At 36.1% G+C, this 25368-nt stretch overlaps 2 protein-coding genes across 3 annotated transcripts; one reads left to right on the top strand and one right to left on the bottom strand.

Annotated features, from left to right (window-relative positions):
- Positions 1-934: 934 nt before the first annotated feature.
- On the bottom strand, positions 935-13610 carry LOC306870382 (cytosolic phospholipase A2 gamma-like). Its single transcript, XM_079417619.1, has 15 exons — positions 13557-13610; positions 13109-13134; positions 12804-12915; positions 10386-10528; positions 10099-10300; positions 8783-8885; positions 8558-8698; positions 7339-7404; positions 7213-7257; positions 3315-3512; positions 2874-3017; positions 2463-2540; positions 2228-2382; positions 1385-1550; positions 935-1303 (listed from the first exon to the last, which is right to left on the bottom strand). The coding sequence occupies exons 2-15, from the start codon at positions 13132-13134 to the stop codon at positions 1119-1121; spliced, it is 1764 nt and encodes a 587-aa protein (XP_079273745.1). The 5' UTR covers positions 13557-13610; the 3' UTR covers positions 935-1118.
- A 2840-nt stretch (positions 13611-16450) lies between these two features.
- On the top strand, positions 16451-22051 carry LOC306870383 (cytosolic phospholipase A2 gamma-like). Of its 2 annotated transcripts, XR_013784251.1 has the most exons (16): positions 16456-16550; positions 16764-16789; positions 16925-17036; positions 17142-17284; positions 17369-17570; positions 17833-17935; positions 18021-18161; positions 18481-18546; positions 18629-18688; positions 19306-19431; positions 19674-19817; positions 20062-20139; positions 20213-20367; positions 20756-20921; positions 20999-21211; positions 21602-22051. XR_013784251.1 is itself a non-coding variant. In XM_079417620.1 (15 exons), exons 2-15 carry the CDS (start codon positions 16764-16766, stop codon positions 21145-21147), a joined length of 1671 nt encoding a protein of 556 aa, XP_079273746.1. In that variant the 5' UTR covers positions 16451-16550; the 3' UTR covers positions 21148-22051. The 2 variants fall into 2 exon arrangements, 1 of the variants encoding a protein (XP_079273746.1); XM_079417620.1 differs by having other exon boundaries at positions 16451-16550; positions 20999-22051.
- Positions 22052-25368: the final 3317 nt, after the last annotated feature.

Below are 25368 nucleotides of genomic sequence, written 5' to 3'. Positions count from 1 at the left end.
TTTTTCAGCACACCAAATGAGAAGTCTGTACTGTGGCAGTCTGAAGTTGCATTCATCCAAATTCAACAAAGTTCTTAAAGACAGTACATTATTTCTCCAATTGTGAGGCTTATAGAAACATCAATATAAATATGTAGATAAAAATAATGGCCTTTGCATGCAAGGTACCTCCTATTCTATCAGCACAGCTAAAATGAAGTCACACACTGTCAGAAACGTCACACTATACCTCACACAGTTCCAGAACACTTCATATGGAGTCAGTTTGGAGCACGGATGGGCAGTCTTGCTTCTGGAGATCTCACTAAAGGTTCAGCGCCAAACCTACTCTAATTAAGAGTCAGGGACAATAGATAGTTACAGGCAGGCTTGTTGGAGCAGGACTGACACTGAACTCTATAGGAAGGTAGATCTCCTGAAAAAGGATTGTATTATGTGCCTTTTAGAAAATAGACAGTGGTTCTACTTCTTTGGCTAAATAGCATTTTGTTGTATTTGTTGTATTCAGATGCATGCTATGTCCAGTACACATAGCCCTCTAAATGATGTGCCATACCTTGAAAACGCTGCAGTAAAATGGTTTCATATGAGGTGTGCATATAGTATGGGACGTCCCATATAAGAACTGACCATTAATTTCTTGTACTTATTAGAAATGGTGTCTTTATACCCCTCTAAATCGAATAATGTCCCATATCTGCTTTTCTACAAATCTTGCAATGAAATTAATATAGTAGGCCTAATACAGATACAAAGACTACAATAAGCAGATGTACATAAAACAGAAAAAATGACCGTGTTTTTCTGAACTGCGGCTGGCTTGACCACGGTTGGGGCCCCAGGACTTTTAGAGAACGGTTTACAAATTCAATAGAACAGAAGCAAAATACTATATTTCTAATCGGCAGACATAGATGCAATTCCGCCTGTGTTTTGGTTGATTTGAGCTCTTTATTGCTTAATGAATGTCAAGCATGAAGAAGCATTCAGAAAACATTTTGAAAATATTCAATAAACTGCAAACATGATTAAGACAAAATAAATGATTAAGACAAAAAAATAAACTCTGTTATGTGAAATGACTGATATGCAGATCAGTTTGTTCTATGTTCAGATTCTCATTTGTCACTGAGGTTAAAGCGACTGGATCCTTTTTTTCCAACGGCCACCCGGATCTCCTCCAGCAGTTTCTTTTTGTTGTTTGAGATGTTTTTTCCAGCGACTTCCATAAGATTAGTGATCATCTCAGCGTTGTAAGGACCTTTAAAGGTGCGATACGTATCCCTCAAAGTCTGAAGTTTATCTGAAGAAACAGTTACAGATTCAGAATTTATTTCAGTGATATTTCCGATTCAATCAGGAAAACTTTTAACTCTTAACTTGCCTCCACAGTTGACCGCATTAAACAGAGGGATGTGAATCACAGTTGGAGCGTTTTTGCCTCTGAACACATAGAAGTCCTTTGGTTTCTCCTTCTCTTCAGGGGGAATGTTGACTTCAGGGAAAGGGATGTTTAGTTTTTTGCATGTATCAGCAGCTTCCCTCACTGTCTGCAGTGAAATAAAAAAAACATTACCAGCAAGCTTTTGAACAGGATGATCAGTGTAAATCGCTTTTATTTTGTTTATATATCTTCATACCTCGCTTAATACATCTGAGATGATTTTTTTTTTTTTTTACATGATTCCCAATTATTTATATTTATGATTTCTAGTATTTGCACAGGCTTTACATTTTTATTTCAATGTTGTAATTAGCAATTCATTTAATTTTATCTTTGCAGACAGCATCAATTCAAGTTTCTTAGAGATCAAGTTGTCTGCATCCTCTGCGCTTAATCAAGCCTCTATAGCTGTCCTCACTCAAATTAATGCACGACTCAGATTAACTGTACAGCATGTGTGTAAGACTCCAATACAATTATAAAGAAATTATTTCATCACTAATAAATCTTTCAATGAGTATACAAAACAAAACTTTTGCGAAGCAAATTGTTCAGTTGATTCAGAGCTTTGGGTTCATTTCTCGCATCATGACATGCGGGTGAATAGAAAATTAATCCGTCCAGACAGGTCTAAAATATAAACTACAGGCTTAGTAGTTTTTTTGTAGTAATTCAGAGGAAGACAGACACTGTTTGGTCTATTATTCTTAAAAATGTTGTTACTGTAGCAATAAAATTAACATTTTGCAAATTTGTAAAGATGTATATAAAAGCCAGGCCTACCATGAAAGGATCGCCTTGACTGAAATCCAGGGAAATGATGAGGTCAATGTCTCGTTCTTTTCTCAGCACGGAGAAGTAGGGAGAGTTGTTCGACAGTCCGGCGTCTTCATAGTCTCTCGTCTCATTTTGCAGAAGAGCACCGGGCACTGCCCCATCTAATCGATCACAGTGCAAAATCAGTCCATTTATTATTCTAATATTCAGAATTGCAAGTATTTTGCCGGTCTGTTCTCACCTGTCATGTTGTGGAGAAAGTTATATTTCCTGCCCCAGATCCACTGAGCCATGCATTTACAAATGCTACACCACGCATCTGTAAAACAGTCTTACTTACTTATTTTCTAAAGTTCCTTATTTCTTTAAACGATTCTTGCTCTGACTTTACAGTTTCATTACAGGATTTTCAGAGCAGTGTTTTTTTAATGATGATAAATATATAAACCTGGTTACTGTGTATTTAAAACACATTCCATTAATTAGTGTTATTACAAAAATCTGACCTGTTTCATTTATTTATGACTGACAAATATGCATCACATTAAGTTTTTTATTGTAATCCAGATGGATGGAAATTTTCCCTGCAATTCAAATACATAAATCTTAAATTTAGGCCTTTTTTTTGGATATTAGAGACGGTTCAACTTACCAAATGGCCAAACATTGATCTGACCACTCAATGTGTCACACACATCAATGGTGAATCTATTTATATCCTGTTTTTCTGTTCTTTCATCAGCAGTTTCCTCTTTTTTCTTTAAAGACATCTCCTTATTATTGCCTCCAGAGAAGTCTGTAAGAAAACGGGACATGATAAAAGTGGGTAGACATGATTACGTTATTATACACATTATTGTTAATGTTACTTTATCCATGTTTCTTATTTTCATAATTGCTTTTCATAATTGTACATTTTATATGTACATATTCAGCCGAGGCTTTTAGCAGTTTACAAATGACAATTTTTAAATGCAAATATGATGTGATTTTTTAGACAGAATTTCATATGCAGAAAATAAAAGGTATTCTTCGCAAATCTGTGTTATTAAACCGCAGTTTCTCACTGTGATGTATAAGCCTAATGGTTTACCGTTCAAATTTTTTCTGATGGATTCATCAAATCTAGAATGATCTTTGCCATTCAAAACGGCGATATTCTTGTCCACAAGATCCATGAGCACCTGGTAACATTCATCTGCAGGTGGGGAGACACGTTTTGAAGCAAAGCCACCATGGAAGTCTGATTCCATCTTCATTTTCATCTCTTCATGTCCCCTCTCAGGCAGTTCTGTCCAATATATATTGAATAAAGATGAACACACTTCATAAAAGTGCTTTTTCCACCATCAAATTAATGATGCTCCGATATCAGTTTTCCCACAACCAAAAGTAATTATGCATAGGCCATGGGAGTACAATATGCAGAGAATGTTGCCACCCCGCCCCCAAAATGTACTCATACTCAAAGCCAGAGGGCGCTCTCTGGCAGAACGTCTGAACCGGACTCATAGAAGTAATAACTTATGATGGGCCAGGAAATCCTAATATAGACAAAGGCCCTGTCCCAAATCACTTGTGATCTTGTGGACTTACAATGGCCGCCGCATGCATGTGTCCGTTAAAGGGTTACTCCACCCCAAAATTCAAATTTCAGCATTAATCACCCCCACCCCCATGTCGTTCCAAACCCGTAAAAGCTTCGTTCATCTTCGAAACACAATTTAAGATATTTTAGATGAAAACTGGGAGGCTTGTCACAAGTAATTCTCACTTAAGGCACAGAAAAGTATGAAAAGCATCGTCAGGATAGTCCATCTGCCATCAGTGATTTATGATTCAACGAGAATACAATTCGCTATTTTACGTATATTTACACTTTCATTTGACCAACAATGTTGCATCCTTGTGATACAGAAGAGCATACACAGTTTGCGTTCAGTGGATAATCTCCAAACTGGCGCTACGGTGATGCAGAGAGACTTTTTTGTTGAAAAAAAGTTATTTTTATTTTCTTTGCGTACAAAAAGTATTCTCTTCGCATCATAAAATTCAGATTGGACCACTGATGGCAGATGGACTATCCTGATGATGCTTTTCATACGTTTCTGTGCCTTGACAGTGAGAATTACTTGGCAATCAATGGGACAGTCACAAGCCTCCAGGTTTTCATCTAAAATATCTGAATTTGTGTTCTGAAGACAAAAGAAGCTTTTACGGGTTTGGAACGACATGGGGGTACGTGATTAATGACAAAATTGTGTCAAACTCAGTTCCTGGAGGGCCGGAACCCTGCAGAGTTTAGATGCAACCCTAATTAAACATACCTGATCCAGCTAATCAAGTCCTTCAGGATTATTTGAAAACTACATGTTTGTGTGTTGGAGCAGGGTTGGAACTAAACTCTGGAGGGACTGAGTTTGATACCCCTGGTCTAACCCCTCCATCTCCACATTCATTTTAAGTCAGTTTAAACTAGTCTCAGTTTCAGATTTGCTGGAAATAGTTGAGCAGCTTAAACCTTCGGGTTCGCCTTCGGATATTCTTTTTTTATTTAAGCACGTTTTTATTGACATTGTTCCGTATCTTTTGAACATAATTAATCACAGTTTAGTATCTGGCATTATGTCTGACTGTTTAAAGCATGCACTTCTCATAAAACAGAATCTGGACTCATCAGTTTTAACAAACTTTAGGCATATTTCTAATCTGCAAGATTCTGGAATTTTTTATTTTACAGTTTTTACAGTTACAAAGTTTTTTAGCTGATAACTCAATGTTCGATACATTTCAGTCGGGTTTTCGTATAAATGCCATTCTATCGAAACTGCGCTCTTGGCTCGATTTTTAGAAAACATGATTTGTCATTGCACTGTTATGCGGTTGACACCCAGGTTTATTTTAGTCCGTCTGAGTTTTCAAATTCACCGAAACAGGATTTGGGTGGGATATCTCTGTGCTTGAAATCATGCGTAAAAAACCTGGGTTTCATTTTTGATGATGGCTTAAAGTTTGACTGTCAAATAAATTCAGTTGTCAAAGCTTGCTTTTTTTCAGCTGCGTTTGCTTTCTAAAGCTAAGCCTTTTCCTACTTATAAAGTCTTTGAAAAAGTAATTCACACTTTTATTTAATCTAGGCTGGACTACTGCAACTCACTTTATTTTGGGATTAGCCAAAAATCTTTATCCCGTTTGCAGCTTGTTCAAAATGCTGCGGTTCGACTCTTGAGTGGCGTTAAAAAGAGGAAGCATATTACTCCTATTTTACGCTCACTACACTGGCTGCCTGTTCGTTTTAGAAGGGATTTTACTCCTTGTTTACAAATCTCTAAATGGTTTGGCTCCTACTTATCTCTGAGCTATTGACTGAGTATCAAGCCACTAGATCCCTTTGGTCTTCCAATCAGGATCTATTGTTAAGTCGATTCTTAAGTGCAGGGGAGATTGTGCTGTCTGTATTGCTGCCCCCAGGCTTCAGTACGCCTTGCCACTATCCATTAGAAAAGCTTCTTCTCTTAATATTTTTAAGTCCAGGTTAAAGAAATTTTTATTTTCTAAAGCGTATGGCTGATGGGATATTTGTATGATTTTATAATTTTTCTGTTTGATTGCTGTGTGTTTTTCTGTTTTTGATGACTTGCTGGAAAGCACATTGGCCAATGTTAATTGTGCTGTATAAATAAATTGTCATTGTCAACAATGTCCATCGTTTTGATGGACGGGGTCATAAAAATTCCATCATAATCTATTATTACCCCGTCATTTTTTTCATATTTTAATTATAATAACACATTTAATTGCTTTTATTTTGTTCACATTTTCATTTTTAATAATGAACCTACGGGATGAGCATATAGGCTTATGCATTTATTTATTTATTTATGAAGAGGACAGATGAACAGAGACTGTGCGTCACTTTTCATGTTCATCAACACACCACGAAGTGACAGTGGAGGCCACTTAAAACAACAAAATATGCTAGGCCTGGGTAAAATAATAATAATAAAAAAGATTTCTCAGTTTTAATAGATTCTCATTTTTATGAACCAATATCCTTCAATCCCTATGTTTCAGTTGATGAAAGAGCAGTACATATAGTGTGCCACCCATCCAATAAATCACAATTTGCTAATCTTTGTGCGTTGTTAGGTTTGATGTGAAACAAAGTATCAGATTTCAAATCTGATAAAAGCAGTAAATACCATTTTGGTGCTATTTAATGTGGTGTGATAGATTGCTGTAGACACCTCAAATCAAGCGAAGCGGCAGGTGAACTGATCATCTCTTTCGCTTTACTACTAGTGGTTAATCACCTGTATTTAAAGTGTCATCAGAGCCGATCCTCCCTATACGCAGAATACGCAAGCTGTGTAGGGCCCCGAAACACCAGGGGCCCCCTTGCTCTCAAAGATGTTTTAATTTTAGTTTTGTTATTGAGTTTGTCCAGAGGTTATGAAAACATGAATGATAATTAATTTTAATGCAATGCACTGTCACCCTCTCTATGTAAAAAAATCTGTCAGATCATGTAACGTGAAAGTCGTACAGTCAAAAAAAAAACGAGTTGAAAGCATACATTTTCAAATCATCTCCAGGTAATTAAGTCTCTGAATAATGCAGTGCTGTTGGCATAAGTGGCAGAAGAAATTTAGTGTTTTATACCATCGTGCTGATAATGTTTCTTAGTCATTCGGCAATCCTACAATTACAGTAGCCTACAGAAATCTACAAAAGATATTTTCTGCCTTAATCTGTATGTAAACAAATCATAAAATCGCCATAAGAAAATATAGGGAATACAAATTATTATTATTGTCCAGCAGTGTATTTGATTACTTAGCCAATTAAAAGAGATCGAAAAAAATAAATAAAACCTGTCAATTAGACCAAAAAAGAACAGTATTAGCCTGTTACTTTTAATATTTCTGTCCCTCTCTGAAATGCTGGCTATACCCATGGTAGGCCTATAAAAGCAGTAAGAAATGCGTTACCTTTCCCCCTGGCCTCAAGTAATGTTTCCTCTTTTTTAAAGAAATCTGAAAAACATAAAAAAGGATGATGATGAAATAACTGTTGAATGTAAGCTAAATTCAGTCCTCAGAAAAAACTATATTCACCTTTTATCATGTTCCAGATATCTTCCTTAATCTGTTTTTCATCTGCTATAGCGCTGCCGCAAAGAGCTGCAGAAAAACACAATGTTAACACACATGACCACCAACTGGAGTGCCCATGAGCTCCACCAGTGGGCATTTCATCCCTGACTTTTACCATTCACCCAAGACTCAATTTCCCATAATCCTTTCCCCGGACTCATCTGCACTCATCATCAATTGCGGTCACCTGTCTCTCATTACCTCATTAATCTCACTCTATAAGAATGGCACACACACACACACACTCTCACATCGTGATTGATTGTTAGCCTTCCATGTTAACTTGCCATGCCTTGTATTTTGATCTTGGACTGTTTTGTTTGTTTCATGATTGTTTGCTGCCAGTCCTGACCTTTGTTAGCTCTGTGGATAGGCATAACTCTTTTGAATTGCCTGAGATTATTCTGTTTGCTGATACTGACCCTGACTACGTTTTATTAATAAATCTGCATTTGGTCCACACATCTGTTGTCACGCTCCTGATGTTAAGACACTTGAATTGTGGACATTTTGTAATGATTGGCATGGAAAAATTTTGAGAAGGGACAAGGATGTGTCTCGTTGTAATTCGTAACTATTTTATTAATTGGTAGCTAATTCGTATGAATCATATGAAAACTTAGGCCTATATTTTCAGAAAAAATAAGAATTTATTTCATATGAAATCGCCACCAATGGTTACACTGCGTTTCCTGTTAGATCAGGATGTCTGTACCGAGTCTCCAATTGTTGAACAGGACTTTCATTTAAATTGAATCAATCATGCGTCATAATGAGTAAAAATAATGGAATCACATAAAATCGTAGCATTGGAGCGCTTAAAACATTCAGCAGGAATAATCGCTCCTATAAGAAGTTTTATGCTAAAAGACTGCAACTCAATGTGCTTTATAAATTAAACGATTTTCTAATTTGAAACATTTTTATTTCCAATGAAGTCAGTTTTGACTGTATCAAAAATATATAATAAAATACAAAATAACACCCTGTAACATAATTAGCCAGGCTAATTATTTTTATGAAATAGCAAATAATACAGACCTCTTGCACTGTTTGATACTGTATTTATACTCGTTTGCAGAGATCAGTGAAGTTCAGCGTGCAATCAATGTGTTAAACTATGTAAGTTACAAATAAAGTGTTACCCATAGTTTAAACCACTGAGAGAACTTGTTTTTACCTTGCAGGTACAGCATGTCAAATTCACCCTCGTGATTTATCTTTGAGCCGTTGTGAAACTGGCTGCCAAAGTTGCAGGTGTCCACAAATGCTCCATTAAGTGAATAACCTGCTTCATATGGATTGATTTCAAACCAGGTCTCTGCAGATAGAAAACATGTCCATGTAACTATTGACACAAGCACATTAACACTTTATCTCTTTCTTTCAAACATCACACGCAGACCTCTGTCATTGCTCTGTTTGCATTGCTTGTCGATCACTGTGTAGATGGGAAACGGGTCTTTTTTGTTCTTGTCCCGCTGCTCTGTGAGTGTGTGTTCATCAATCTATAGAAAACACGTGTTTGCGGCATCATGTTATTGTATAGTAAGCAGACAATTGTAAGACATTCAATTTTTTCAATCACCAACAATGTGTTCTCAGCAAAGTTCTCTTAATAACTTTTAATTATGAATTTAATAGGATAGAATATTTGAATGTTTTTGGTGTTATGTTCATTTATCAACCGTTTTTTGGCAGACTCAGCGATCCTCTAATCCCTTTGGGATAAGTTGTCCGTTATTTTCCACAATGCTTCTCCTTGTCCTCCTCTTTGTGGAGGACATTAACCAGCATTTTATCATGTCGTGAAATCTTGAAATTAAGAATACGATGCCAGTCAAGCTTAGGTAAGAATGTAATCTTAAAGTTTTATTGTTTATATCTCAATATTTAATCAAAATCTAATGTTTTCATGACGCATCATCAATCAGCCATATTGGTGGCGCTGAACATAAACAATGCCACTGAACCGAATGAAACTTGCATATTTTGCTGCTGAATATGGTCAATTAATGTCATGTTTTGGGCTGTACTAATCGGTCGGACCAGGAAAAACATTTGGAGTACTAAGTATAGATGGGCAAAAGTTCTAACAAATCAAGGAGAAAAGGGCAAAAAACTGAGGAGCAAAAGGCGTTTGTGGTTGACCAGACTGAACCAGGATTTCCAGGACAAGAATCTTGACAACATTCGTGTTTGTTCTTATCATTTCCAGTCAGGTAGGTGAAATATTAGGCTAATATCTTAATTAATACTGCTCATACGTATCTTTACCACCTATTAACTTTAGTTTGTCAAAATATTGCGCCTACTAAGTCCTTCTCTATATGATTTAGCAGCTTCCAAATGTTTTTTCCTGTTGTTTAGACAGCTTAAATTAGCAGAACAATGTATTCAGTAGTACTTTAACCGTGCAATCCATGCTGTTGTTTACATCCGAGTTTCTCCAATATGGCGACGCATTCGGGTAACTGACCAAACAGTGATGTAAATGCAAACCCTCTATAGTATTTTTGTGTCATATACTGTATTAATACAACAACTTGTCTTCTCTATATTGTGTATGTTTTTAAACAGTAAGATGATTACTTTGTGGTCCTCCCTGTGCAACTGTTTGCCATATTCATGACACAAGTGAGCATGTCAGGCCGTAAATCATACCACCCTATAAATTATAAATAAAAATGAAACCTGTAAAATCCATCCCTGTTTACAGACCTCTTTCGCATATAATGTGACGACCATCACAGCCCAGACGTCAGTCAAGTTGAAGAATTTTTTCTCATAGTAATATTTCTTCAGTTTGGCCAATTTGTCTGTTAAGCTGACTCCTGGACCATTGAGTCTCTTGATGATTTTGTCTTTCACGGTCTCTAGTTTGGTGGACCAGTCTGGTTCTTGGTATAAGGAGGCCATGCACCTTCAGAGAAGAATATACTGCTCTCATTTTTTGACATTCAACTCAATTCAATCTCTGTGTGTTTGTTGTTTCTCAGGGTTCATACCAGGTGGATCCAGAGACTCCGCTCAGATAAAGGATGCTGTCCAGAAGACCCGCTTTATCAAGCTGAACCAGGGATCCCAGCAAACCCACCATGGCTCTTTGTCCTCCTCCAGAACCCAGTAATGCAATGTTTGGCACATCTCTCTGAAACGCACACATTATTCAAAACATCTGCTTCCACGTGCTATCAGAAGTATCATTAATACAACATCAGAGGGCAAACATTTGCATCTTCTGAGTACAAAATGTATGCAGGCTTAATTATTATTATTTAGTATTATTTTTGGAAGCCTGTATGCTGGCTGTTCCGATTTTCTGCATTTGTTTCACTATATAAACACATTATCAGACCTTGTTACCGTGATTATTATCCTGTGTTGGGGAATGGAGAGAGACTGGATTCTACAATTCTGCTGTTGAATTGGAGCGGCAGATAAGCGGTATTAACTATTTTGTTTCAGTTTGTGTGTTGTTGCATGGTGCCGACTTATTTCCTCTAACTGTCTATATTTAAGTGAAAGTGAAGAGAAAGTGACACGGTCAAGAATGGTGACCCATACTCGGAATTCGTGCTCAGCATTTAACCCATCCAAAGTGCACACACAGCAGTGAACACACACACACAGCAGTGAACACACACACACAGCAGTGAACACCCACACACAGCAGTGAACACACACCCGGAGCAGTGGGCATTTATGCTGCGGCGCCCGGGGAGCAGTTGGGGGTTCGGTGCCTTGCTCAAGGGCACCTCAGTCGTGGTATTGAGGGTGGAGAGAGCGCTGGACATTCACCCCCCCACCTACAATCCTTGCCGGCCCGAGACTCGAACCCGCAACCTTTGGATTACGAGTCTGACTCTCTAACCATTAGGCCACGACTTCCCCAGCCTTTTTACAGCCTTTAACACCCGCAGGTGTCGAATTCCGAGCTGGATTGTGGCTTAGGGCCTGTGGTGGGGTGCCTTTCCCACCTATTGTAAATGTGTCGTGACTCGTCAGTAACAAATTTCAATTAAAGACTTAAGCGGCGTGCAATAGACGATCAGTCACCTGGCGGTCATCAGTCATTTCTGAGGTTTTGTTGTTTTTTTTACTTGGTTTTCAAATTAATTGATTTAGTTTTTTATTCTCTTCTTATTGTTGATTTGAGTTTGTGAGATATTTGTACATATGTCCATATTTGTGTCTTTTTGTCTTTTCCTTTTCTTTTTGAGGTTATTTTGTATGTGTGCTGTCTTTTTGCAGCAATTCTGTTGGCTGCGTTGCCTGTTTTAGTCAGTCAGCAAATTGGTTGTTGTGGTGGCCGGACATGGCACCTCAATCAGACTGACATGGCAATTGTTTTTTTTTTTTGTGTGATGCATGTTGCTCGATTAATGTGTTTTTAAGACAATTTTGCTGAGTGTTTGTTTGGTTCAGTGTTTTTTTTCTCTTTGCTCTCCTTCAGAATGCAGTTGCAGAGGATCAGCGTCTCCTGTGTGGTGGTGGTGGTGGGTTTTTCGCCTGAATGCTGTTCTCACAGTGATGTGTGGCGTGCTGTGGTGCGAGTGTGCACGTATGATTGCTGTCTCCCTCCTGCTTAGGGGTGCCAGCCCCAATTCTGAAGTGGTAAAGTTCTTGTGTGTTATTAGTGTAAATCCTATTTTGGTGTTTCTATTTTGGTGTTTTGTATATTAAGTTTGACATTTTTATCGTTTCAAAAAGTTTTCAATCTTTTACTCAACCCATGTCTGATACCTGACTCAGCCCTAAACAGACCTGTGCCTTGCCCTAATGTGAAGGGCATTTCCCCAGAAATAGGCCCCGGGGTGGTGTAGTTGGTAATTTGGTAGCAGTTCCCTTATTTTTGAGGTCAGTTTATCCATGCTAATCTGTGTGTGTGTGTAAGTAAGGGCTACGAAGTTTCAAAACATTTCAGCAGTCCTCCAGTTACACTTACACTTGTTAGTCAACAGCATAATAACCTGACATGGGCTTTGATGCAATCCTGTTTCCTCATTACAAGAATTTGAATGGTTGGGTTTAAAGACATTTTCACTGAAAATACCTCAAGCTCTGGTATTCTGGTAAACTTGGAACACTTGCCGCTTGCTTTGTCGTTTAATGGAAAATGAACTGAGATATACAGTAGTTTACAAACGGCTGTTCCCATCCCACAGTTAAATCCTGTGACTAATGTAATTATTACAAAACTCAGGCATGTTCAGTCCTGCTCCTGAGCTTTTTGAAATAGTAAAGCATTGTGTTTAACATTTTGTAGGAACACATGAGTGCTTGCTACCTATGAATGGCATTGTTCTTCACGATGAAGAGAGTGAAACTGATGATTGACAGCTGATGTTCATCACCCAACACATCATTTGTAGGTCATTTCAATATAAGCATTTGGAAATATGAAGTATAACAGAATGTTTTACCCGACTGCATTGAATCTGAAGCTTCTTCAGGGTTTGTAGAACAGTGTTTCTCCTGCTGGCTACAAACTCCAGCTCGCTCCCATTCAGTAAGGGTTTGATTCTCACCGTGCCGCTGAGGAAGCCACAGAGACAGACCAGATCAGTACTGACCTGAACATGACTTATTTGATGTATTCAGATATTAAATATTCTAGATTTCAATGCAATTAAATCTGAAGTTCATTTTGCACAGTTATTCTCAGAATATAGCAGTTTGTTGAAGTGTATCTGTGTTATTTTACTGCTTCCGTGATTCTGATTGATACCTTTTCTGGGGTTTAGGTGCACTCATCTGTAAAACAAGAGAGTGAGTCGAGTTAATTTCTATTATTTAAGATGAATTCAAAGTAAACACATACCTATCGTCTAAGGGACATGTAAATAAAGTATGTGTGAAATCAATGTGTGTCCCATCTTAAAATTTGAACAATTTAATATTTAAATTATGTGAAAAATATCTGAAATATTTAAGAAAATTAGTTTTTAGATAAAATATTAAATAGATATTAAATAGATATAATATTTTTCAAACATACAATTATTTATAGTAAATTTCAATAACGATGTAAAGATTGTGATGCGTGCCACACTGACATATGAAATATTTTTCACCATTATTGTATATTTTTATGCACTTTTGTTAAGGTTGTCACATACTATTTATAATGGCATGAAACATTTAAATTGATATAAAGCTTTAAAACATATACTTACTATTTCTGTAAATCGTGAGTCTTCAACACGCCACCGAAAACAAGACGGCAGTCCTTATCTGACTTTCGGCCAGAAGATGCTCTTATATAGGGCTCTGAAGCTACTCTGCAAGTCTAGACATCACCCTGAGGGTGAGGCTGTGAATAATGAATGACTCAATCATTCACTGAGATCAGGAAAAGTGTGATATTTCCTTGTATAGTAATTATGTAGCCTCACCTCATGCACCTCACCTAGTTTGTGTGTTGAGAAACAGATTGTTTAATGTCCTTTTTAGAGAGAACTGTTACGGGAAAACCTTACTTCTCATATATAGTTGCACAAAAACGTAGGCTTGCGTATGTTAAATTACTTAAGATTTTTTCCATGATTGCATACATTGCCGTTTATGGTGTGCCAGGCTTTGGGTTCGATTTCAACTGACAAATTTCATCTTTATTTTCAGGTAATGCCTTAAGAGATCAAACGTGAACCTCGACTGCAATGTAAGATGCTTTGGATAAAAGCATTTGCAAAGTAAGAATTAATGTACTTTTTTCACCCTTGAAATCATACCATCCTTGCTTTTCCTCGAACGAGAAGGTGTGGATCCATTTACAAGCTTTATTCAAAGGCGTGGTCACAAGACAAGCAAGGTTCATTCAGTGGCAAACAGGAACATCACAGACAAGACAAAGAGTAATCAACCAGGGCAGATATCAAAACACGAGAAAACAGGCAAGGCAAGACTATCAACTGAGTGGGCTCCGTAGAGTAGTCCATGGTTTATTTATTTACCGTCATTCATACTACCATTGTAACATATGAATATAATGGCATTAAGACTTTAATTGCCTGTTGTAAAAGCTTTAAAACATGTACTTACTGTTGTTGACTCATCTTGTAAAATCTGAGATTTACCAATAATAACAGGGGTTGTGTCTCATACCGAGAAGAAGATGCTCTTTTTATAAGCTCTAGATAATCATGGAGGTGATGAGCGTGAACTTATAGACATCATAACATGTTCTTCTCTGAAGGTCAAGCCACCAGATGTGTATAAGGGCTGAAAATAAAAAGTTTGCATTAAAAATCAGTATTAAAAATGTGTCTCAGGCTCTCATTGAACAGTCTGTTCTCTGAAATGTTATAAAGGGAAGAGCTTCATGCACGTTTGCAGTAAAACATGGTCAAAAGTTATATTTCATTCCATTTCTTTAACATTTTTACTTTATCATTATATACATATATATATATATATATATTCATATACACACGCATACAAAAAAACTGCAATATATATATATATTATTTCATTTCCATGTAGTATGTTAAAGTACTAAAATGACTCAAATTAAATAAAACTAAAACTTAATAAAAACCTTATACAGACATAATAAAAAACATTACTGTAACTAAAACTAAAATAGATAACAAATACAAATCAAACTAGTTTATCAGTAATCCTTACAAATAACATTGAGCCAAACACACATGGGAAAAATAAATAAAACTGAAACAGAAGTGAAACTAGTAGTAGGAAATGAACAGACATTATCAGCATTTATCAGATGCACAGCATAAGGCGGGCTCTGTAAAAAGATAAAGAATTTCCCACAACAATACTATAAAATGAGGATGTGCAACTGTAGTGTAAGTAAAAGCATCAGCAATGTGGTATTACAATGAAAGCCTGACCCTCAGATCCTCAAAACTCCAGTAATGATGACAGCTGAAATCATATATATATATATATACACAATCTCAAACAGCACATAAGAAGAAACACTCATATATGGACTTTAATTTGTAGCAAATAAATACAAGTGTATCAAAGGCTGGATGTTACCAATGTTACACTCACTGTATCATTGAGATACTATTATGATTTTTATTATAATTGTTATTTTTATATTTTCCATTTTAATTTGACCTTTAGTTCAAGTTTAAGTAATTGTGGGCATTGTCATTTTTATTAGTTATTGTCTACTTTTATACATTTTTACTTTAGTTTTATTTCAGTTTATTTTATTTAGTTAAATTAAAAGGAGAACTAGCTGAAATAAAATAAGCTATTAAATAAATATTGTACATTATACTGTATTTTATTTTATTTTATCACTTATTTCAAATAATGCAATTATTTATATACGTTTATTTTAGTTTTAGTTTTGGTTAACTATAATAACTCCCAAAACGTTTCTTAATTAAATTAAGAAGTTAAGATCAATTCATTTCCAAGAAATTTGTATTTATACTCACATTGCGCATTCATTCACCAATAATTAAATTAATATTTTTTAATACTTTTTTAAAATAAAATTAAATACTTTTTGTTCAGATTATCAAGGTTTTAAAAATGCAATAATGTTTAATTTTTAAATTATTTAAAAAAAAATATTTTTTTAATTTTTATGATGGATTTTCATAGTTTAAGAAAATCTGGAACAAATGTAAAAACAAGAAAATAAACATAAAAGTGTCAAGTAGTAGAAACTAATTATAAATGCATGAAAGTTTCCAACACAGTTTTAATTTGACCTTCATTTAAGAACAAGACAAAAGCTGAAATCTTTTGAAAATCCAAAATAAACTGTCTGACATAAAACGTGTTGTATACAATATAAATATAAAAGTATTAAAAAAATAATTAATTAAATACTAAATATAATCATTAATTATTAAATGATAAAATATTATAATATGACTAAGTATTACATTCTTAATTTAATATTAAATTATAAATATATAAAATTGATTATAAACAATAATGTAAAGAATGTCACAGAAACTCGATCATGCAATAAATATGACTTTGTACAACAGTTGACCATGTTTCACTCCACCCTCCCTTCCATTTACAAAGAAATCACATGGAAGAACTTCCATTTTTCTTATTCATCTCCACCCCTCGTGATGAGATCTAGAGTCCTATAAAAGAGCGTCTTCTGGCTGATCCAAAAGAAAACGGCTACTGTTGTTCTCGGTGAATCTCAGGATTTTACAAGACGAACAGTGAGTACATGTGTTAAAGCTTTTACAACAGGGAATTGAACGTCTTTATATCTTTATATTTACAGTATAAGCGACAACGATAGAATGAATGCAGCATTTTTCAGTAATGAGCTTTAATTGTAATTAAAACTTCTGCACACTATTAAAGACTATAAATAATTGACATTTCAGGTATGACTATGCAACTTGAATGTTGACTCTCTTGTTTTACAGATGAGTGCATATGGACTCCAGGAAAGGTACGTAATCCTGCTCAGATTTCAGCAATGATGATTATACCCTGTCTGGACAAAAAAAAAAAAGTTGCACAATCTAATATTTTATTATTTATTATTTATTTACTCAATAATGATCCATCTGTCTCTCCACTGCAGCGATAAAGTGAGAATCGCACACTCTCTACATACGAATGAGAAGGAGTTTGTAGTCAAAAGGAGAAAACATGTTTTACAAAGCCTGCAGGCACTCGAAATACACTGCAGTCAGGTCAAACATCTTATACTTCATATATCAGCCTGCTATTCTTTCTTGAACGTACCTACAAATGGTGTTGTAGCTCATCTTTGTGCAATGAAACTGTGTGCATTTCAGGATGCAGTGCCAAACATTGCATTACTGGGTTCTGGAGGAGGACAAAGAGCCATGGTGGGTTTGCTGGGATCCCTGGTTCAGCTTGATAAAGCGGGTCTTCTGGACTGCATCCTTTATCTGAGTGGAGTCTCTGGATCCACCTGGTACGAACCCTGAGAAACAACAAACACACAGAGATTGAATTGGGTTGAATGTCAAAAATGAGAGCAGTATATTCTTCTCTGAAGGTGCATGGCCTCCTTGTACCAAGAACCAGACTGGTCCACCAAACTAGAGACCGTGAAAGACAAAATCATCAAGAGACTCAGTGGTCCTAAGGTTAGCTGGACAGATGCATTCGCCAAACTGAAGAAATATTATTATGGTAAAGACATCTTCAGCTTGACTGATGTCTGGGCAGTGATGGTCGTCACATCATATATGAAAGAGGTCTGTAACTATTCACCATCCTCTGCTATAGGAAACATGCATGCAGTGGGGTCTGAAGTCCACATGGAAATCTGAGATTTAAAGGCTAATCTGAATTTAACTTAATTTAACTCAAGCATAGCTGAGAATGAATTGGCGATTCAGTTTTTATTCTTGTTCTCTTTATAAAATTTCACCCCCTGTAAAAATTAAGAGTTGCAGGTGCTTATATGGATTCCATTCTGTAAGTTTATCTAAAATGTTATTTATATATTCTCTACAGATTGATGAACATACACTCACAGATCAGTGGAACCATCTCAGTAGAGATCCGTTTCCCATCTACACAGTGATCGACAAGCAATGCAAACAGCAAGGAGATGGAGGTCTGTGTCGGTGTGTGTCTGAAAGACTTATAAAGAGTTATTGTGCTCGTGTCTGCTGTTATATGGTGGTGTTTTCTGTCTGCAGACCCCTGCTTTGAGGTCAGTCCATATGAAGCAGGTTATTCTCTCACTGGAGCGTTTGTGGGAACCTCCAGCTTCGGCAGCCAGTTTGACAACGGCTCAAAGATAAAACAGCAGGATGAAACAGACATGCTGTTCCTGCAAGGTAACAAACTCTGTCACACAAGAGTTTAAGATTTGCTACATTACAGTTAGTAATGCTAAAAATCAGTTATCATTTTAACAGCACAGCAAGTTGTGATTTCAAGAAAAAAATCATTTCTTCTAAACAATTTAAGGGTCCAAATGACAAGTTGATGCATTAGACTGATATATAATATAAGAGCCTTATGTATCAACTTGTCATTAGAACCCTTAAATTGTTTAGAAGTAATTATATAACATATATTGCATATTTTGTTTTAAAATCATGCTTTTGATTCATTTATTTCAAACACTTTTACACATGAATGTGTCTTCTGCAGCTCTGTGTGGCAGCGCTTTAGCTGATGGAGACGAGAATAAGAAATTCCTCTGGGAAATGATAAAAGGTGAAGAAGATTCAGTTCTGCTTAAAGATGACGGTCATCTCATATCATGCAAACTCTGATTCCATTTGATTTTATCTCCCAGATTTCTTTAAGGATTTATTACCTAAAATACAATCGGAGATGTCTCAGGAAATGGGGGAAGGTAAAGCATTTCTGCATTTATTTATTGATAAGTTTTATCTTTTGGTTTGACTGATCTGTTCATGCATCCCACTGCCAAATGATGTCGTACTTTATAAAGATGATAATCTCTAATCTGGTATTAAATACTGTTAATAATCTATAATTAATTACATATCACTTGCTAGGTATAAATATATACCGTAGTAACACTTTACAGTAAAGTTCCATTTTCAGATGAAAAATACTTCTAAATCATTTATTAATCTTAGATCATTTTAATTTCACCAATTACTAATACATTATTAATGTGGTTAATTATAATAAATGTTAATATTATTCAATGGACTGGAGCTAATATGAGCTAACAATGAACTAAAATTAGTTAACTTAATAAATACTGTAAAATATTTCTCATGCACCCTACTGTAAAGTGTTACCAAATAGATCACGAGAATGTCATCAAATTCATTTTAGCTTCAAATCAAAGCATCTTAAGTGGTTTTTGGACAATGTTGTGTGTACAGTATGTTTGCTTGTGGGAAACTCCTGGTATCTGTACATGATGAATTAAAGCACTTAAATTACAGACATTTTGCTGTGTGTTCATGTTTGTTTAATGTGTGTTTTCTTTAAAAGCCCTAAAATCCCCACATGTAGAAAAGTGTCACCAGGTGCTCATGGATCTTGTGGACATGAATCTCTCTGTTTTGAATGGCAAAGATCCTTCTGATCTTGATCAATCCATCAGAACAACACTGAAAGGTAAGAGTGTATTAGAATTCATATAGAGGAGACTATATCACACTTATTGCACTCTCACACACAATCAAAAACAGGAATTTTTAAACAGTAAAACATAATAAAATAAATGATTAAACTGCAAAACTGCAAAAACATCTGTTTTGGCCAAAACCTGATAGAAATACACAGAAGATACACAAACTACAGTTATACGTTGCCAGAAAGCAAAAACTCAATCATGTATATGTTTCCCTCTTTTGCAGAGCTCGGTGGAGGCAAACAGCAGCTGATTTTTCCTACAGAAAAATTTGATCTTGCTGATAAAGAAGCTGCAAACCGTTGTATGAACAAATACACTGAAGATGTGTGTAATAATTTGAGTCAATGGTTCAGTTTCTGGCCTTTCGGTAGGTTGAATTATCTTTACAATGTATTTGATTTGTGTTCTGTACTTCACTTTTGATTTTCTAACCAGATTGATATGTGAACCGAGAAGCGTTTTACTCTAAGATTCAATAAAGCTTCCAACACAGACTGATGCCACAAAAGAACCTTTTTCTTTGGTTAACCAGTTATGTATGTACTTTAAAGCATAAAGATGAAAGAACTCATGAAACATCAAAAGAGAACTACTGTGCATTTGTTTCACAGATGTTTGTATGAGCATTTTTAGATGCATGGCTCAGTGGATCTGGGGCAGGAAATATGACTTTCTCTACAACATGGACGGTGAGAACAGACCTGTTTGTAAATTTGCAATTCAATGTGAAAAATAAACTCATTTCATGCTGTGGTCCCTCAGATAAAACGGTGCCCCCTGCTCTTCTGAAAAGTGAGATGAGAGACTATGAAGACGCCGGACTGATGCTGAACTCACCCTACTTCTCAGTGCTGAGAAAAGAACGAAACATTGATCTCATCATTTCCCTGGATTTCAGTGACGGTGATCCTTTCATGGTATTACACGCACATATAACAATATAATAAAAGTTCAAGAAATAGATCACCCAGAAATCATTTACTCTCTGTCATGTCTTTACTTTCTTTGTGCTGTAGAAAACAACAGGAGATTTTTTTTTAAACAAATTGACATTCATGTGACCACAGTAACCTTAAAACATATTATAACAGATCATTACAAATACTGTGTATCATATAAACAGGTGAAAACAAGAAAGAAAACCATTTAAAGTGCATATGATTTCATTTTAACCATATTTACTGTATCTATAATACCTGGAGACCATTCCCACTCATCTCAACTTTATGATTTCAGTGAATAACAACTTCAATTTTTTCTCTCACCCTTTTAATGAAGTGATACTGTTATGCTTTTCCACTGCAGACAGTGAGAGAAACTGCTGAGATTTGCAAGAAACTAAAGATCTCTTTCCCTGAAGTCAACATTCCCCCTGAAGAGAAGGAGAAACCAAAGGACTTCTATGTGTTCAGAGGCAAAAACGCTCCAACTGTGATTCACATCCCTCTGTTTAATGTGGTCAACTGTGGAGGCAAGTTACGATGAAACTGATGAATAAAGCTGAAATATCGACTTTGTTCTGATTTAATTGTGTTACTGTTTCTTCAGATGACCTTAAAGCCAAGAGGAGCAAATATCGCACCTTTCAAGGTCCTTACAGCGCTGAGATGATCACTGATCTTATGAAGGTCGCTGGAGAAAACATCTCAAACAACATAGATAAGCTGAAGGAGCAGATTGTTGCGGTTGTTGGGTAAAAAGGACACAGCAATGACCGTCTGAATATGAGTGGCACGCAGCGTTCTAAAATGAGGAGGCAAAGTAATCACTGTTTGTTTTTTGTTTTTTACATAAATTCATGTTCCATTTACATTTAATCCTCAGGTGTTTTGTTCAGTCATTTTATACTTTTCAATTGTTAAAAAATGTAACTTCACTGAAATGGTACGATACTTGGTGACTTTTATGGCACTTGCTATGCGACCACAAAAAATAGAAAAAGCTAAATGGTCATAAAAAATGTTATACATAGGAAATGAATGGGACAAACAAAAAGTACAGAGCAATTTTTGGGTGTACAATTTACAAATCAGCCACAATGCAGGAAAACCTGTTTTTGTTGTTGTTGGTGTTTTTTTGCTTGTTTTTCTCAAATGTATTGAATTTTGATGTTCAAACTGAATTATGATAACACATTTTTATTTCCACCAGGTGGCACTAATCTGGAACAAATCGATGGATTTAGATTTTGCTCCATTTTTTAACTAAAATACTGCATTGATCGAACAGTAAAAAACATACATAAATAATAATAATTAATAATGATAATAATGACAATAATAAAATAACATTTTATATAGACATGAATGGTCCATAAGGAGTCAGTCTTGTTTTGTAACATGAAATCCCCCCAAACTACCAAATATTAAAGAAAAAACTTTCAAAACATTCATTTCATAAAAATAAAATGATTATAATTATAAAACTATGTAACTAATGCTCTGTTTATTAAAACAGAGTATATTTCTTATCAATTTAGTTTTTTCAAGCATATGAAGGTAAATTTGGTGCAAAACAGCTGAGTGTCTGTGACAGCTGAATTTGTAGATGTAGAGAATGTGTATCAGTAAATTTGATTAATTAAAGTCACAGACAAAAGTTGCAACCTTGTAGATTTTTTTCTCTCTCCCACAAACACAACACAACAGTTACACCTTCTTGAATCCTTCATTGCAGAGACACAAATCCTATTCTACGGATCACAAATCAAGAAACTTGTACTCTATGTTTTGCTACTATTTCTGCAGTGAATATGGTGCAAAACACATTCACACACCTGCATCAACAATGTAAAGTCACAGATGAATTTTGTACATCCACAGATCAGTATTTGAATTTTTGCAATGAGATTTGCACACTTATAGAATGTTTTTTTTTTTCTTTCTTTTTTTCTGACGCTTTTATCCAAAGCGACTTACAATTGCTATATATGTCAGAGGTCGCACGGGGTTAAGTGTCTTGCTCAGGGACACATTGGTGTCTCACAGTGGATTCGAACCCGGGTCTCTCACACCAAAGGCATGTGTCTTATCCACTGCGCCATCGCCACCCCCTATTTTTTTTCTTGTTTTAGTACATAACCACAACGGCTTATATCTGCTGCTACGAGTCTTAAATGCTGTTTTTCACCTGCAAATGACCAGTTTCTCCCTTCTGCACCACATATCTGTGACAAATGGAGCAAAAGTGATTTGTGCATCTGTAGAGACGACGGCGAGCACTCTTCAGAGATCAGAGGATTTCAGACAATCAGAAGAGCTAGTTTGAGCACCTATCAGGGGAGGGAGGGCAAAAAAAACTTCTTCTGGAGCGGAGAGCAGCAACCAAAGGTTTTTTTCTTTCTTTTTCTGAAATCACTCACCGTTATACTGTACAGTACATTTATTTATAGTTTAAATATTAAATGAGTTTAGCTCCAACCCTGATAAAACTCACCTGCCTGTAGCCTTCTAGTAGTGCTACTCGGTGTTGGGCACTAACTAGTTACTAGTAACTTAGTTACTGTAATAATATTACTTTTTGCAGTAACTAATTACTAATAAGATTTCAGTGATAATATTACAGTTACTGTCCATAAAACAGCTCAGTTACTTAGTTATTTAAAAAGTTATTTTGATTTAAAATCCAACAATCAAATAATTCCTAGATTTATTTTCATAATTTTCCTGACATGCATGTGCAGCAGGCAAGCTTGGAATATGGAAAAGCTTACATTCAGCAGATATAAATATTGTATTATATTGATTTTGTCAGGAAAAAAGATGATCTGAACACTGATGTGTAAGTTGTGGCTGTACTTTCCTCTGGCTTTACATCCCTCTGATCAGCATATGGTGCATTATATTACTATAATTAAAAATATTTTGGAAAAATTAAACCGTTTATTACAAACTTATGTGATTTGGTAAAATACATAATGCAATGTATGTGTAATGAATAATTTACAATTATCTTAAAGCTGCACATGACAATTAATGAGATTAATACAACACTTCTACTTGAATGTCACGATCAATCACTATTGAGTGTTTGTGACTGCGATCCAATGTGGATTTTGGTCAAATGATGAGGCAGAAATATGTTATTATTAGTAATATTCCAGAAGAATGTTATGTGGAAGATACACAGTTACAACTTCTGTGGGGCGTGAAGAAACAGTAGTGTAACTAATTACTGTTGCCAGAGATTAATAAGTAACAATATTACTTTTGAAAGGAGTAACTAGTAATGAGTAATATATGACATTCTTTGAGTAACTAGCCCAACTCTGGTCCTAATGAAGTGAACTGGTAGAGGTGTGTTTGATTAGGGTTCAAGCTGAACTGCAGGACAGTCCCTCCAGTACCAAGTTTGCCCTTCCCTGCTTCAACTCATAAAGATAAACCCGTTAATTACATAGATAATTATGAGAGTGTCATTTACAAGATGATTAAATATATTTGTTAATATATAAACAAAAAAAATTTGTACTGTACTGTAAAAATGTACTGTATAACAGTCAGTGATTTTAGAGAAAGAAAGAAAATGTACCTTTATTGGTATTTGCTGCTGTCCGCTCCGGAAGATGCTCGCAGACTAAAAACACTTAAAACAGTTACATATCATTGAGTCATCTTCCATTTGCCAAATAACTGTTTTAAAATGATCCAAAGACAACAAATTTTGTAATTTCAGTTTCGATTGAAGAAGATTCCAGTATATATCCCTAAATGTCAAAACAGCATTAAGAAAAGGATAACTGACCACATATGCAGCAGAATTAATTGCTGTGATGGTAGCACTCCAGTGGGTGTAAAACCAAGATTTATAGTACTTTGTTCTGACTCTTATGCCGTGCTGACATCAAGGCAAGTTTGTTAAGAAAAAGTAGTGCCAGTTTAATAATCGTCCTGTGGGTTTCTGCTCATGTGTGACAAAGAAAGACAAATGATCAACTAGCCAGTCTATTTCAAATCAAATATGGGGTCAAGTTAGACGATTGGACGTACTCTTTTCATGTATAGCATATAGAAGAAAATTACTTTTGAAGTAATATTTATTTTTTAAACATTATAGAGTTGGGGCTTATGGAGAACACCTCAGAAACGACATTGCCTCCCTTCGGAAAAATCTCAATAACTTTTAAAAAGAAAGTGATAGAAAGACCATTCTTTCTTTTGTTTGCTGCCACCCAGTGAAGTCAAAAGAGCTTTTCAACACAGAGCTAGACCAAAAGTAGTTTGCGTAGCCAGACCTTCAGACTGACGGCTGAAGGTCTGGAATCCATGGCAGCTTTCATTGGCCAATGCCCGCACATGAGGCCGACAAACTGGTCCAGCTGGGGCTCAACACCTCTCTGTGCAACTGGCTGTTGGACTTCCTGACCGGGAGACCTCAAGCAGTACGGGTCGGCACTAACACATCACACAGGGGCCCCCCAAGGATGTGTACTGAGCCCCCTCCTCTTCACTCTGCTGACCCACGACTGCACACCGTCACACAACTCTAACCTTTTCATTAAGTTTGCGGATGACACGACTGTGGTGGGTCTCATTAGCAACAGAGATGAGACAAACTACAGGAGCGAGGTGAGCCGCCTGGCCGGGTGGTGCAGTGACAACAATCTCTCTCTGAATGTGGAGAAGACGAAGGAGATTGTTGTTGACACTCAGCATGCTCCTCTGACCATCAACGGTGCGACTGTGGAGAGAGTGAGCAGCATCAAGTTCCTGGGTGTGCACATCACAGAAGACCTCTCCTGGACTAACAACACTGTAGCACTGGCCAAGAAGAGCCAGAGCCCCGGCCCCCATCATGTGCACCTTCTACAGAGTGCATCCTGACTAGCTGCATCACTGTGTGGTATGGCGCCTGCAACGCATCCTGCCGCAAGTCACTTCAATACATAGTGAGAGCAGCTGAGAAGATCGTTGGTGTCT

This window comes from Barbus barbus (assembly GCF_936440315.1).
Source record: "Barbus barbus genome assembly, chromosome: 5".
Classification (NCBI taxonomy): domain Eukaryota; kingdom Metazoa; phylum Chordata; class Actinopteri; order Cypriniformes; family Cyprinidae; genus Barbus; species Barbus barbus.
The sequence above is the reverse complement of the archived record's forward strand: the minus strand, read 5'-3'. Positions and strand labels throughout refer to the sequence as shown.

Excerpts from the sequence above, each read along its gene's own strand:
- LOC306870383 (XM_079417620.1), top strand. The coding sequence starts at position 16,764 with ATGAGTGCATATGGACTCCAGGAAAG. Across the intron at positions 16,790-16,924 it reads GCATATGGACTCCAGGAAAG|CGATAAAGTGAGAATCGCAC; the intron begins GTACGTAATCCT and ends TCTCCACTGCAG. Across the intron at positions 18,689-19,305 it reads GTCTCAGGAAATGGGGGAAG|CCCTAAAATCCCCACATGTA; the intron begins GTAAAGCATTTC and ends TTTCTTTAAAAG.
- LOC306870382 (XM_079417619.1), bottom strand. The coding sequence starts at position 13,134 with ATGAGTGCACCTAAACCCCAGAAAAG. Across the intron at positions 3,513-7,212 it reads ACTTGAGGCCAGGGGGAAAG|AACTGCCTGAGAGGGGACAT; the intron begins GTAACGCATTTC and ends TATATTGGACAG. Across the intron at positions 3,018-3,314 it reads CATCAGAAAAAATTTGAACG|ACTTCTCTGGAGGCAATAAT; the intron begins GTAAACCATTAG and ends GTTTTCTTACAG.